The sequence below is a fragment of the Pempheris klunzingeri genome, chromosome 17, assembly GCF_042242105.1.
Source record: "Pempheris klunzingeri isolate RE-2024b chromosome 17, fPemKlu1.hap1, whole genome shotgun sequence".
NCBI classification, from domain to species: domain Eukaryota; kingdom Metazoa; phylum Chordata; class Actinopteri; order Acropomatiformes; family Pempheridae; genus Pempheris; species Pempheris klunzingeri.
The window spans coordinates 10227607-10241903 of NC_092028.1; the positions used below are offsets into that span (position 1 = coordinate 10227607).

Sequence of the window (14297 nt, forward strand, 5' to 3'; positions counted from 1 at the left end):
ACATACGTGTGCATGAGAAAAGACAGGTTTCAGTGCACTCCAGACACCAACAATAAAACATGACCGATGTTATAATACCTGGCTTCTGCTCACTTGCATTCTGTCAGTGTGAGTGATGGATGATATTTTTATTGCTCTTGATAGGAGGCTATTGGTCATGCCACACCTCACTGGGTGCTCCTCAGACACCTCCAAAATTAGCAGATGGCTTAGCTGCCAAGCTCTCATCACTCGTGAGGCTCTGGTCCCTTTTGGCTTTATTCCTGCACAACAGGAAAGTCAGCGCCAGCATAGCGAGCGTGCTGTAATTTCTGAACCTTTTTGTCTCCATGGAGTCCAGCTGAAAGGGTTTGCAGGGCAGCAGTAAATAATTTAGATGGGAGGAAGAAGAAAAATAGAATAAAAGTGATTTCTCAGACATCTCGGAATCTTGCTGTCCGCCTGAGTCCAGTTAGTCAGTGCTCTGGTATGTTTTATACCTAGTATTCGATGTGTGTGTGCTTTGTCTCTCTTTTTCCCCTGTCCCACCCTTCGTTGCCTCTGTTTTTCTTTTGTACTAATTCTTTGTTGTGTGTTGTTTGCTCTTCTGTTGCATTACAGAGATCTGAGTAATGTGAACTGTGAGGAACTGGGTCCTCTACCTCCTGGATGGGAGATCCGGAACACAGCCACTGGGAGGGTTTACTTTGTCGACCACAACAACCGAACAACGCAGTTCACAGACCCACGCCTCTCCGCCAACCTGCATCTCGTCCTAAAGTGAGTGCTACAGTACCCTTGAGCCAGAGAAATGTAATGGAGAAATAACTTAGACAGCACTTAAAAAAAATTGTAGAAAAGCAGAAAGATTTATTTTCTGTCTTCATTTTGTCTTTGTTTTGCATCTGCAGTCCAAGCCCCAATGGTTCTCGAGGAGGCATCGAAAGTCAGAATGTCAGGTACGCTTTGGGCTTCATGCCAGTAGTCTTCACTGCACACAGACAGAACACACACAAGCACGCACTCCCCCAGACATTCACAGACTTACTCACTATGCCTCCCCCTCAGTCAATGTTTTACTGTGGGATCCTGCGCCAAGGTGTGTTAACCACCTGTAGAGGTTCAGCACTCAGAGTGGCCCGTCTGCTGAGCAGACGTTTGTGCGCACACACAGAAATACATACAGTGCACTCCCCCACAGCCTTTCATTCCACACAAAAATTAAAATTCCTCAGCCCCGCAGAGGTTTTGATCATAAAGGCGTTTTAGCACACAATCCGTCACAAAGCTGGCTTTGGCCAGACATCAGATAGCTGAGTGGAAACCAAGGCTGCAGTGTCTGTGGCTCAGGAGCGCCTTACGTCCAGGAAACGGAGAATAAATTTGATGCCGAAGTCAATGAATGAACCGTGTGTGTGTGTCCATCGGTGCAGGTTCACGTGTGTCGGTTCATGCTTCTGTGCTGTGTGGTACATGCCTGCATGCATGGATGCACGTGTTCAAAATGACTTCCCCTGTGCAGCTGTTCAAACACATACTGTGCAGCGATAGCCGTAGAATTACCCATAGCTCCTTGCTCCACAAAGGTGGAGCAGCGTACGGGTGCCTTGGTGGGCCTCCTCCGCCTGACCTCATTCCTTCTCCGTGCAGAGGGAGATGGAATGCATCGACAGAGAGATCAGGTTTCTTTTTTTCCTGTTCTGATGGATCAAAGAACGTGTTTGGGATTTTGTATTCGTTTTGATTTTTAAAATTTTTTTTCATCTATTGCCCTCTGAAAAGTCTTATAAAAATGTAGCCTGGCATGCCACATTTGTTTTTAACATATGAATTTTGTCATGAGCATGACTATGCCCAGATGTGTGAAAGTCGTGTGCATAGAATTTTTATTGTATATGTTCTCTGGTAGGGTGATTAGTTCAGATCAAAGCCAGAAGTGGGTCTTTAATGTAATAATATCACAGGAATCCTTTTATACACAGAAAAAAGACTTGCTGTCTGTTGCTCTGTAGCTATTAGGGTTATTAGTGTCGTGCAGTTCTCGTTAAGTACATTTTTTTGATGTGGTTTTATCGTAAAAGTTAGAAGTTAAACGGTGTTAAATTTAGGCTGTGGAGTGCCGTACATCTCCTGGTTATTCAAGGGCACGTAGCCCCTGGCCCAAGATTTGTGAAATAACTTTGTTATAAATTGTGCATGACTAACCTGACTACCTCAATCCATTCTGATTACTTTAACCCTGTAATAAATCATCCATTAGTTTATTTTGGGTTGGTCTCTGCCCTAACTGACGCTGCTCTGTTACTGCAAATAGAATAGACTTTAGAGTGACTGTCTTGCCTGTGACAAAACTCTGGAAAAGATATCAGTCGTAATGGATTTCCTTCAAGACATCTGCCTTTTATCAAGTCAGGGATTTTTGAAATTTTCACCCCTCATGTGCCGTCATCCCACAAAAATGTCTGATATATATATATGTCCGTCAAAGTTATAGTTTATTGCCTTTTTTATGTGCTAAGGACACTGACCGAGCATCCAGACTACAGTTTTGGTCATATTTCCCCTATGATGTTGCAATCTTTTGCCGCATTCAAGCCCCTGACTCGTCAAGGTCACTATTCAATAGGTAACTAAATCCTTGTCTGGTTTTAAGACCTGACTAGAGAACTGCCCTCCGTGCAGTTGCATGAGAAATAATTGCCATTCCCAGACATTTGTGATTTGTCACGTAGCCAAAACATTGCTTTTATTACACCCACTTGTCTCCACAGTGAGCATCTTCAGGTAACAAGCACCAGAGTGGAGCTCATCAATAGGGAGTTGGAAAACGAGAACTCTGGGGCATGTTTTCATGAAACCATGAGAGAAAGAGCAACAGAGACAGAGCAGGAATGTTTGATTTATGGGTCAAAGTGCAGGAAGAGATGCTCCATGCCTCTTCTCTCCCACCCTCTGAGCTGTCTACAGTGTTTGGGTGTTGTCGGGAGAATGCCCTTCCTGCCCCCCCCCACCCCCCTCCCCCTGAGTCTAGTCTGCAGGAAATAAAGGGATTCAAGAAGAGGTCTTGAGTGTCCTATGGGGCCCTGTGGCTTTTTGGGATAGCAGGAAGTGATTGAAAAGCCAAATTGGATTTTACTGGGCAGACACCAGAAACCAAACTCAGTCACTCAGTCATGAGAAGTTGTCATTGTGGTAAGGGGGAATGTAAGCCATAGGGTGGATACTTGAGAGCAGCAGTTTTGAGCTAAATTAACTTCTGACAACTGTATTCTACCATGAAGTGAACTGACTGACAGTTAAGGTTCCTCCTACATGTGTTTGAGTCACTGATAAAAGCCAGCGTAAAAATGTTTATTCTAACCTTGGCATCACTCTAAGTGTTAGCCTACATATCTGTACGGCTTTCACACAGACTGACATGTGTATGCTTCCACCACCCTCTGTGCTCGGCTCTAGAGTCTGGTGTTTATGACCCTGCTCAGGGCCAAGCATGCCTGCTACCCCCCACTGGAGTGCAAAAGGCCATTGTGCAAATAATCCTTTAGTGCCGGCCCCATAAAGGCTCTTTTGATTCTGTGTGTATGTGTGTGTGCGTTGTGTGCCTCCCTACTGTGCCACCCTCTGAGGCCGTCTTCCCAAACACAGCGCTTAGTTCAAAAGTTGTATTCTCAAGACCTCTGTCATCATTAACCGCAGATGATGTTCACAGCCTCGCCATTGATACTGTGCTTAACTGCTCCCTTCTTACTCTGTTTTTGCTCTTACTCCGTCAAATGCTACTTTCTTGAAATTCTTTTGTTTTAAGCACATTTTGGCTTCAGTGTTGGAGTATCCAACAGAGTGAGAGGAGAATTATAAGAAATGGTTTGAAAGGCAGCAAAGTTTAAACGAACAGTACACTCAAAGTAGACTGTTGTACAAAGGCAGAGGACAAAAACTAGAAAAAAAGAAGAAAAAAATGCTTTAAAGTTTTTATCAGCATACAGCTGTTTTCAGCAAAAAAAGGCCCCAAGAACTCACTGTACACTATGTGCTCAGCACCAAACAGCAGACAGACACAATTAGAGAGTAGCTGGTGAACATAGTGTTAGTATAGACACATAAAGTATTTAGCAGCTGAGGAACCGGATATTTCCCTCAGGAGTCGGTGGTGACCAAAAACCGAGCTAAAAGAGCGTACATTTTGGACTTTGAATTATCAACGCTAAGTAAAATTACATAAAAAGCTCTGCTTGATGCATAAATAAATATGCTTGCAAATTAAGTTCACCAGATCAACTTAAATGGTTGTGTCAGTGTTTTGGACCCAACATGTTGCTGCTCTCCCCAAGTGGGCAAATAAATCAGTCATTGCATGTTTCAATATTTGATTTAATTTTTACAGTCAAAAGCTAAGAATGCGGCTACTGCTGTTTCGCTAAGCTGATGACCTGGGCTAGCTAATATTTTCTCCATCATAATAGCATTTAGCTAATGATTTATTAGTTATGTGGAGTAACAATTACAGCTATGCTGGTTCATCGAAATAGATATATTCTAATAACAGATTACAACAAGGGGAGAATCTGTTAGTAAATTTAATTAATGCTTTAGCCATTAATTAAGCTCACTTTCACTTGATATAGCTCTCCTCCTATAGCATGATAATTGTTATATGGTGAAACGGTAAGATGATAAATGAGATTCCTGATTTAACTCAGTTTTGATTAAATATGTAATAACTGCATTTCGGCTTGGCAGGGCAGTAGGTCGTATGAATTTCTATCACAGTGCCTGTATTATTCTCTCTGTGTCTCTAAAGTTAAACTTTTGGACTTTTGGAAAACGTACCAGCGTGCCTCTGCGCGGTGGCCTCAATGACCTTACATTACCTCCAGTGTACGTGATGAGTCAAAAAGCAACAGAGGATCTATTTGCAGAACTTTCTTTCCCTCAGTCATATTCTGCTGCTCCCCCGTAGAAAGCCTAATTTTAGCCATCTCTCTCTGTATGTGAGACCACCAGGCCTCTGCCAGGTGGAGAGGTGGAGAGAGGGAAGGTGTGTGTGTCTGTGTGTGTTTATGTGCAGGGCAGTGAGTGAGTGAGTGAGTGAGGATGAGGGGGATGTCTCACCTCCACTCATCCCTCCCCCACCTATGTCTGTCTGAGAGGGGCCGAGGCAGCTGTTTGACTTGATGTGCTTCCCAGATGACCTCAGTGTGTTTACTCCTCGTACTCTGCAGTCAGCAAAGGACAGAGAAAGAACTCTCCCACTCGGAGAGCTGTATTTTGAGTTTCTTGGCGCTCTTCATGTTGTTTTTGTGCAAGTGCTTGCATACTTTTTTCTCACTCCTGAGCTTGCTTGTGTTTGGTATTACTACATCTAAGACATAAAGTTTTTGTGTGTTCATCTTGTCCCTGTATGTCTCACTGTGTGTTTCTCTCGGCCTGTTTCTCCCCTTCTTCTCTCTCACCTCTATGCCATGCCACTCTTTTCTGCCTCCCTCTCCCTGCTGCCCGCCCTCCAGTCGTCAGAACCAGCTAAAGGAGCAGGTCCAGCAAGCTCTCGTGTCCCCCGGTCAGCTCCCAGAGGAGGCAGAGTGCCTCACGGTGCCCAAGTACAAGAGAGACCTTGTTCAGAAGCTCAAGATCCTCCGCCAGGAACTGTCCCAGCAGCAGCCTCAGGCGGGCCACTGTCGCATCGAGGTGTCCCGTGAGGAGATCTTTGAGGTGAGGATGGAAAGAAACAAGTTCAGTCGTGTTAGTGTATCATCTGAAGCTCACGGGGGGTGCCTGTTACTAAAGATGCTCAGAAATGGGTACATAATTTAACCCACAGGGAAGTTCAGTAGTCACAGCCAGAGCATGCATGAAACAAATTTAAAGGCATAACAAAACAGTAGAAAACATGGAAAGAATAATATTCGCTTAAATTCCCCAAAACTCCAGCCAACAAATCTACATGCGGCACTGTTGGCAATAAATAGCAATGTTGTGTTGTCCCCTAACTTACAAATGTGAGTGGCCTCTAAAAGAAGCAAACAACACAATATCACATTCTTTTGTATTTGCAGAGCTGCTTGTAATTGTTATTTATAGACGCACACGAGTTATGTTAAACATTCTTTGAAACCCCCCCCCATTTTTTTTTTCTTGTCTACTCCCATAAAGGTCATTGCCCATAGCAGTTTGGCTGTGAGGATGATTTCTCTCTCACACACGGTTATCTATGATGTGTGAAGGTAGTCTGTTCAAAATCTAAAGCAGACCTCATGTTCGAGATGAGGAGTTTCTCAAGTACATTTTCTCGGCTGGGGAGTTTCTTATTGTGCATCTAGGAGGTGCGGGGCCTTCATCAGAGCAACAACACCTGCAACAGACTGCATGACCCTCATAAAATGTGCACTGGAATGTGCTGGAACAGCCACGTCTGTTAATCTGAACGAAGACATTTTTGTTGGCTGATCTCAATGTGAGGGGGAAGGGGGGTGGGGGGGGCGTGTTGAGGTTTAGGGAGACATAACTGCGTAGCGTCTCCAGACCAGTTGAAGCATTACATTAAGACTGAACAGGCAAGTGTTTGCTGGTGGACTACATGTTTTTATGTGTATTTTCGGTAAAGATGAGACACCCCCATCTCTCCCACACACAGCACCTCTCTGTTGCCTGCTGTATCTGGAGGGCATAGTCAAACCTGGCTGTGTTATTATAGTCTTATGGATGTGTTTATTATAACTGCCCCTAATCCACTTTAAATGAGCCCTCCCCCTGACACCGAGAGCTGTCTGCACGTGGGTAACACCACCTTGCATTTGTCTAATTTCTTACAAAACTGCTACTGTGGAACACATTTTTTGTTTAGAGTACTCCCAGCACTTTTCTTTTTCTAGCTCTTGACTTCAATAGTCTCAAACTTTTGTCTAGAAGTTGCCATGTTTAACGTGCACCATAATGCATGAAATGGAGCTTGGAGAGTTGGTCCATTCCTGGAACCGGTTTCCCCAGAGGCAGGGCCCCCTCGCATGGATATTTCAAAGTGATAAATGGCTTCTCTTAAACTCTGTCTCCGCTGATGACCGCATAGAACCACATGACTATGCATCAGCAGATAGATGGGCAAATACAGTAAACAGCTGTCTAACGAATGCTGTTACTGTCTTTGACGAGGCGTATGTTTTTGTTCGCATCTCTACAGGAATCGTATCGACAGGTGATGAAGATGAGGCCGAAGGACCTGTGGAAGAGGCTGATGGTGAAGTTCAGAGGAGAGGAAGGGCTCGATTATGGAGGAGTGGCCAGGTAAGAAGCCAAAGCGAAGGAAGAGCATGATACATGGGACACAGACGTTCTGTAAACACTTGACACACAGCAGTCTGCCTCCTAGTGGAGGAACCAAAGCACACAACTCACTCACCTTTATTTTGGTTAGTTCATTTCTTAATCAGTTTAAGTTGGTGTGCTCTGAGCTCAGATGTGACTGGTATTTCTTTTTTGTCTTTCTTTCTCCTCCTCCATCTCCTGCCTGACACTTTCTGCAGGGAGTGGCTCTACCTGCTGTCACATGAGATGCTGAACCCATACTACGGCCTGTTCCAGTACTCACGTGATGACATTTACACCCTGCAGATAAACCCCGACTCTGCTGTCAACCCTGTGAGTCAATTATTTTCTTAACGGGTTAAAACCATTTTCTGCCACTTATCTGGGTCCAGGTTAGTGGATTAAATTATATTTAAAGGAATTATTGTTGTGTACAGCTGGGACCAAAATGTGATATAAATGTCAATAAATCCATTTACTGAATAAATAATTTGAGGCCTTGTTGTTTCTACTGCATTCCCATCATTCTTTGACCAGTATGATCATGACAAAAGCATCAAATTTCACTGAGTTTGGTTAAAAACTGCAGAAACCCTGATCAAAGCCTCAACCATATGTCACTGTGATGCAAAGTATCCGACTAGACGAGTGGTTTATATATGAACTGGATTGTGTTCCCAAACACACTTTAAAGACTCAGTTCTGCTGGTAACTCACTGCCGTCTGGAAACTGAAGATGTTTTGTCTGCCCTCAGGAGCACTTGTCATACTTTCACTTTGTGGGCCGGATCATGGGGATGGCGGTGTTCCACGGCCACTACATAGATGGAGGCTTTACTCTGCCCTTCTACAAACAGCTGCTGGGTAAACCCATCACCCTGGATGACATGGAGTCCGTTGACCCTGACCTGCACAACAGCCTCGTGTGGATCCTGTAAGTACAAGACACATTTTTAAACAGGCCAGTAACAATATTGACTTTTCTGTGAAAAGGGACAGAGGATGCCGGGATCACAGATTACAACACATTGCACACAACATTATGCTCAGCATTCCTGTCTATAGTGTACTATAAGCCAACAAGTGAAACAAAGTAGTTATCTGTAGTCAGTAGTCATTTTAGAATCTACCAACTGATGAGTTGTTAAACCCACATGTAAACTTCTCTCCTGTACTTTGATGACAGCGCCCCCCAGGGTTTTGGAATATTCCTTACATCAGTTGTCCAAAAGCATGTGCTCTCAGACCGTGTGACCAGGTCTGCGTGCTTGTTTTCACATCTGCTGGTTTCACTTTCGGCAAGAAAGGGCTCCCCAATGTTTTATCAAAAAAGCTTTGTATTTTTCTACCAATAGCGATTTGCCCGAAAGCGAGTAATTCAAATATTTATCTCTCTTAAGGGACAATGACATCACAGGTGTGCTGGACCACACCTTCTGCGTAGAACACAACGCTTATGGAGAGATCATCCAGCATGAGCTCAAGCCCAACGGCAAGAGCATCCCCGTCACCCAGGACACCAAGAAAGAGTATGTGCGGCTCTACGTCAACTGGCGTTTTCTGCGAGGAATAGAGGCCCAGTTCCTGGCTCTGCAGAAGGGCTTCAATGAGGTCATACCCCAACACCTGTTAAAGGCTTTCGATGAGAAGGAGCTCGAGGTACTTAAGTTGTTTGCTCACATCTAGATGTCATGTGGTTTGATTTACCTCCAAGTAGATTTAGTTGAACAGGCAGAAATTGTTTCACCCTAAAAATGGTCTACTTGTTTCCTCGACCTGCAGCTGATTGTATGTGGCCTGGGTAAAATCGACATCAACGACTGGAAGTCCAACACGCGGCTCAAACACTGCACTCCAGACAGCAACATTGTAAAATGGTTCTGGAAAGCCGTGGAGTCCTTCGACGAGGAGCGCAGAGCCCGGCTGCTGCAGTTCGTCACCGGCTCCTCCAGAGTCCCTTTGCAAGGCTTCAAGGCCCTCCAAGGTCATATGCGTTATGTTACGTCCTGTAAATACTCTTTTTCATTGGAATTGTTATGTTAAGTTGTAAGGAGTACTGAATTCTAATGTAGTGCCAGATCCACTCTTCACAAAGGCGTGGTAGTGTAGTCCTTACTGTTCCTTTGTTGTGCGCACACAGTGTGCTCTACATTCACAGGCTCCGTCAACACAATCTAGAGTGTGTTTGCAATTCTTGGCTTCTCTGTGTGCGTCCGTGTCTCTGGGTTTCTCCGGCCTGGGATGAACCCTGAGTCTGCGTGCAGCAGTGCAGTGGTTCAGTGGGTCCGTCCTGGCAGACAGTGCTGCCCAGAGACAGAGCACCCAGGCATGAGTAGTACATCGTGATCCACAGGCAGACAGCGCCCTTGCATACCTTTTTATATAATGTGGTCATCCTTTCTTGGCCAAAACATCAGCAGGGGCCAGAACACCCAAAGACAACACACACACTTGTTCTTACAGTGTCAAGTGCCAAGCTGGACCCACGGCTGCAGTCAAAGTACAAAGTCAACTCATTTAGTACTGTTGGACCATTCGCACAACCATCTGAATATTAAGACATAAATGGATTTTTAGGACAGAAAACATGATGTGGACAAATTTCACCGTGAGCGATGTAAAGACGCCGATCGCTAATGTTAATTATATGTATTATAATGTATATTATATGTTTGGTTGTGGTTAGAAAGCAAAGATGTAGGTCAACTTACAAATTCAAATTGTATGACAACTTTTACATTTGTACACATTTTTGTTTCTTTTTGGAAACAAGGAAAGGTTGTGATACTTTTATAACCAAATGCAAACGTAATTGTGAGAGTTAACGACTGAATATTTCATATTTCTATACTACTGAAGTTACAGCACTGAAATATTTGACTTTGAAAACCTTCTGATTTTAGATTGCTTTTAGATTTCTAAAACTTCACAAATTCAAGTGTTTGGGCTTTCCGGTCACTCAGCCTGAAGTTTTCTTTGACGGTGGGATAGGACACAGATCTGACTGAATCTTTTGAGACTTCAATGATAATCCTTTTTTGTTCCTTTTTACTTCTAAAAATGACCATCTTTTGAATATTGTACACTATTGCAGACACATTTTGCGTCTGAGTACGTGAAACCGAAGAAATAATCAAAACTGTAATGACCTGGACATTTCAAAGAGGGAACACAGAGAATCCTTCACAGTGCAGAGTAGGTGTGTGAATTAAACTAAATGTGTTTGTACAGGTGCCGCCGGTCCGCGGCTCTTTACAATCCACCAGATTGATGCCAGCACCAACAACCTGCCCAAAGCCCACACATGGTGAGTAACCTTTTCAGATCGTTTGACATCCTGCCTTTGAGATGGAGCGGAACAGTGGTGTTGAACCGTGACAAAGCTCTTGTGTTTTCACTTTACGGTCAAGGTAGCTAATTGATTAGTGTCATCAAACCTCTTGCTGTTTACTGTGGTCTGGAGTTATGCAGCAGTGTCGTCATGCGGACAGCCTTGGTGTTTTCAGATATCCGATTTTAAAATCTGCTCTCTTCTTCTGTTTTCCCAGTTTCAATCGGATCGACATTCCTCCCTACGAGCACTACGACAAACTGTACGACAAGTTGCTCACGGCCATTGAGGAGACGTGCGGCTTTGCTGTAGAGTGAGTCACCGACGCAGGCGGAGCTCAGCAACAACCAGAGACAACGCGGTTTGGCCACGATGAGCCTCCCCCCACAAATCGGTTCACTTCAGACGGGGGTCACCTACGCTTGCTTCACCCAGAGACGCCCATACTTCCTGGGGACACGTGGCCAAGCTAAGGGAGGGTGGGCAGAGAAGACCAGAAAATGTCATCTGACTGTGGGTTTTTTTTCTTTTTAAGACCCTCCAGCCCTCCTTTATATCTTTTTTTTATCATTGAAAAGGATCTCTTCAGCTGCTAATAACTCAGACTATTTACTAACTCGTGGAACCTGCAAATTTTGCCGGCTCTAATCTTTTTTCTAAGTTCATTTTAGCATTTAAAAAAATAGACTGTTTTCCATGTAGCAATGCTCCATCATCCACCAAGCAGAACACAAGGTCAGTCCACTCTGAAACGACATTAACAAGACTGGTTTGTTTGCTAGAGTACAGGGTTATTAATGGTTACCACAACCACTCAGAAACACTAAATTTGGATGCGGAGTGTGCATGACTCTGGCTGTTTGGTGCCTCAGAGCGATCACACTGAGGCTATCAGCAATGCCGAGGCTGGAAAATGGGGATGTGTGCGGATGAGAAGGCAACACTAGAGACTGTATTAGGCAGAGCCTGACTGTTTACAGCCCTCTCCAAAGACAGCAGCAGGGACCTCTGCTCCTGAATCGCTGCCCAACAACTAGCGCTGCATTCCCAGAAACCTATTTCACATGTTCGACAACTAGTTTTGTTTGAAAATGAGTGAATAGCTTGAAATGTGTTATTTTTATATAACAGGGAAAGTTTTGAAAAAGAAACAATAAAATTCTATATAATATATATAATTTATTGCTGTTATATTTCAGAAACCCCTTTCCGCTGTTCCAGAAAAATAAAATCTTTTAAATGTTAAGTGTTACTGTTTAAATTATAGAAGACAATTTGTGGAAACAGAATTAAGCTTGACTGAACTTCACTTAAGAATGCTGTGGTTTATTGCTGGACATCACCTCTCTCACACTGTTCAAGGAGAGGTGTGTCTTCAAGGGCAAAAAAAAAAAAAATCTTAAACGCATCATCCTCCGAGTGCCATAATCCTTTTGAATAAATGAACCTTTGCAAATATTGAGCAGACCCTTTAAATTCTACTGATTTCATCTTGGAGCTACATATGGTGGTGTGATGTCTCCCTTCCATTACCTTTTAACAGTTCATCATTTGTAGCTGTGCTATATTACTAGCAAAGAGACGTACCATTCATTTCTAATGGTATTCTGTTTAGAAGAGTCCAAAGTCCATTATAAGCCACTCTGTGCTGCCTCCACACCACCATTGTTGAAAAAAGAAAAACCTCTACTACCTTCTAGCTATGTGGTGCTAAATAGCATTAACGTTTGTCTAATATTGGCAACCTTACTCATCGACATACTACTGCTTGATGCACAACACACTACTCATGCTCATACCTGTTTGTGGCCGCGAAGCCTGTCCAAGAAACCAAGAGGTCTACCTAGCCACATTCTCAGGAGATGTCATATATAGTTTGCGATGTTATTTGATTTGACGACTGACGAGAAGCCAATTCTGACCATTTGTCTCTTTTCCCTGAATGTTAAGGGGTCTAAAAGTCGTCATTCATACAGTTTTGCCCACATCAGACTATTAACAGACATTAATCGTTGCATGTGTCCATATGTGCTTTTGGTGGAAAGGGAATTGAATGAAATGAACCTGTTTTAACCTGCTACGCAGTCCTATCAGTGATGTTTTTATTTAGAGGAAGAGGATTGTTTTCTACGATTTAAATACGAAATTCTTGAATGTTTTCAAAAGATATGCTGCCTGTTTAGCAATCTCTATGACCGTGGACTGTTCTTAACGTTTGCATACGCTAAATTAAAATGAACTGTTCATTTTCATTCTTCTACGTGGACTAATTGTGTATGCAAAGTGAAAAGTGTCCTCAGACGGTGCTTTGTACAGTAATAAGATATTGTTCATATATGTGGATCAAACAACCTGTAATTTATCTTTAACTTAAGTAGAAGAAGATTTTCTTGAAATGAGAAGAGGAATTGCACACAAACAGAGTGAGGTCGCCACGTGTATTTAATGGTGACTTCTGTAACAGATATTCATTCGCCTTTAAGTCCAGTGCACAAGCTGATGGCCCTACTGTCTGTTCCAACAACACGTCATCGCTCAGCGTCTCTGCCTCTCATTGAAGAACTGAACTTTTTATGAAACAAGTCACAGTTGAGAGATGCCGCTCTTTTTTTTTTTTTTTTTTTAGATAGCATGATCCACTAGCAGGACTATATCTCTCATAGCTGACTGATGCAATTTGATGTATGTTAACACTATCATTTTGTAAGAGTATTTTATTTTTGTGTGTAATTAGTTCTAATTAAACTTGCCTTTGTCTAACAATGTAAGGCCTTGTACAAAGATATGTCCTGTCCTTTTTCTGTTTGAATCGCTTTTTTAATCTGTGTTACTGTCAGGGTACTTACAGTAGAGGTGTCCTTAAAGAGGCCCATTGATACTGCAATTATTTACATTAGATCAGTTTATCGGGGGTGTGTTAGTACCACGCTGCCTGAAAATAAATGTCCAGTGCGGGATGCAAAGGCCTGTGCTTTACATCTGAATGGAACACGTCCCCCGACCACCCACTGTGTGCTCACTGATAACCACTGTGGATTAAAACGTCTGGCAGATGTGTTGGGGAGGGGGAAGGGGGGAAAGGGGTAAAATGACAATGAATGAGCTGTTGGGGGGGTGTTAAGTGCAAATTTTTGTTGTTTCGTGGAGCTGCAACCAACCACATGATACTACAGAGAGGTCTTGAAAGTCGTCCTCATACACAGTCAGGAAAGATGATAGAAGATCAAGTTCACTCAGTGAAGAAAGCTCACTTTCACTGAAAGTTCAGGCTTTTGGTCCACCTTTGAGCTCCGATGTGACCTCTGTTTATTTTCCAGCTTTGTGCTATACTCAGTGGAGGAATGTGACCAAGTACATTTACTGAAGTACTGTACTTGTGTACTAATGTGCCTCTTGAGTCTTGTCTTTGCATGCCTTCATTTCAAAGGGAAATATACTTTTTACTACATTTAACAGGTTTAGTTACTAGTTTGCCAAATAAAACTATGAACCTGTATATACAAGCAACAAAGAAATGATTAGTTAATTAGTTGCTTGACAGAAAATGAATTGGCAACTATTTTGATAGTCATTGTTGTTTCATAGTTCCAGCGTCACAAATGTGAAGATTTGCTCATTTTCCTTTTAGTTACGTTACTACTTTTGACTGGACAAGAACTTTGGGCTCAGAGTAATTGTAACAGCATGA

The 14297-nt window shown here is 43.1% G+C and overlaps 1 protein-coding gene across 1 annotated transcript in view; it reads left to right on the forward strand.

Moving 5' to 3' along the window:
• smurf2 (SMAD specific E3 ubiquitin protein ligase 2) overlaps window positions 1-13366 on the forward strand; it is a 52402-nt gene extending 39036 nt beyond the window's left edge. Inside the window, exons 10-19 of the mRNA XM_070847424.1 lie at window positions 601-759; window positions 891-938; window positions 5487-5688; window positions 7154-7257; window positions 7497-7611; window positions 8034-8212; window positions 8679-8937; window positions 9061-9262; window positions 10510-10585; window positions 10827-13366. Of these exons, the coding sequence (XP_070703525.1) occupies window positions 601-759; window positions 891-938; window positions 5487-5688; window positions 7154-7257; window positions 7497-7611; window positions 8034-8212; window positions 8679-8937; window positions 9061-9262; window positions 10510-10585; window positions 10827-10926 (1444 nt within the window). The 3' untranslated portion in view covers window positions 10927-13366. The remainder of the gene's footprint in view (window positions 1-600; window positions 760-890; window positions 939-5486; window positions 5689-7153; window positions 7258-7496; window positions 7612-8033; window positions 8213-8678; window positions 8938-9060; window positions 9263-10509; window positions 10586-10826) is intronic.
• Window positions 13367-14297: the final 931 nt, after the last annotated feature.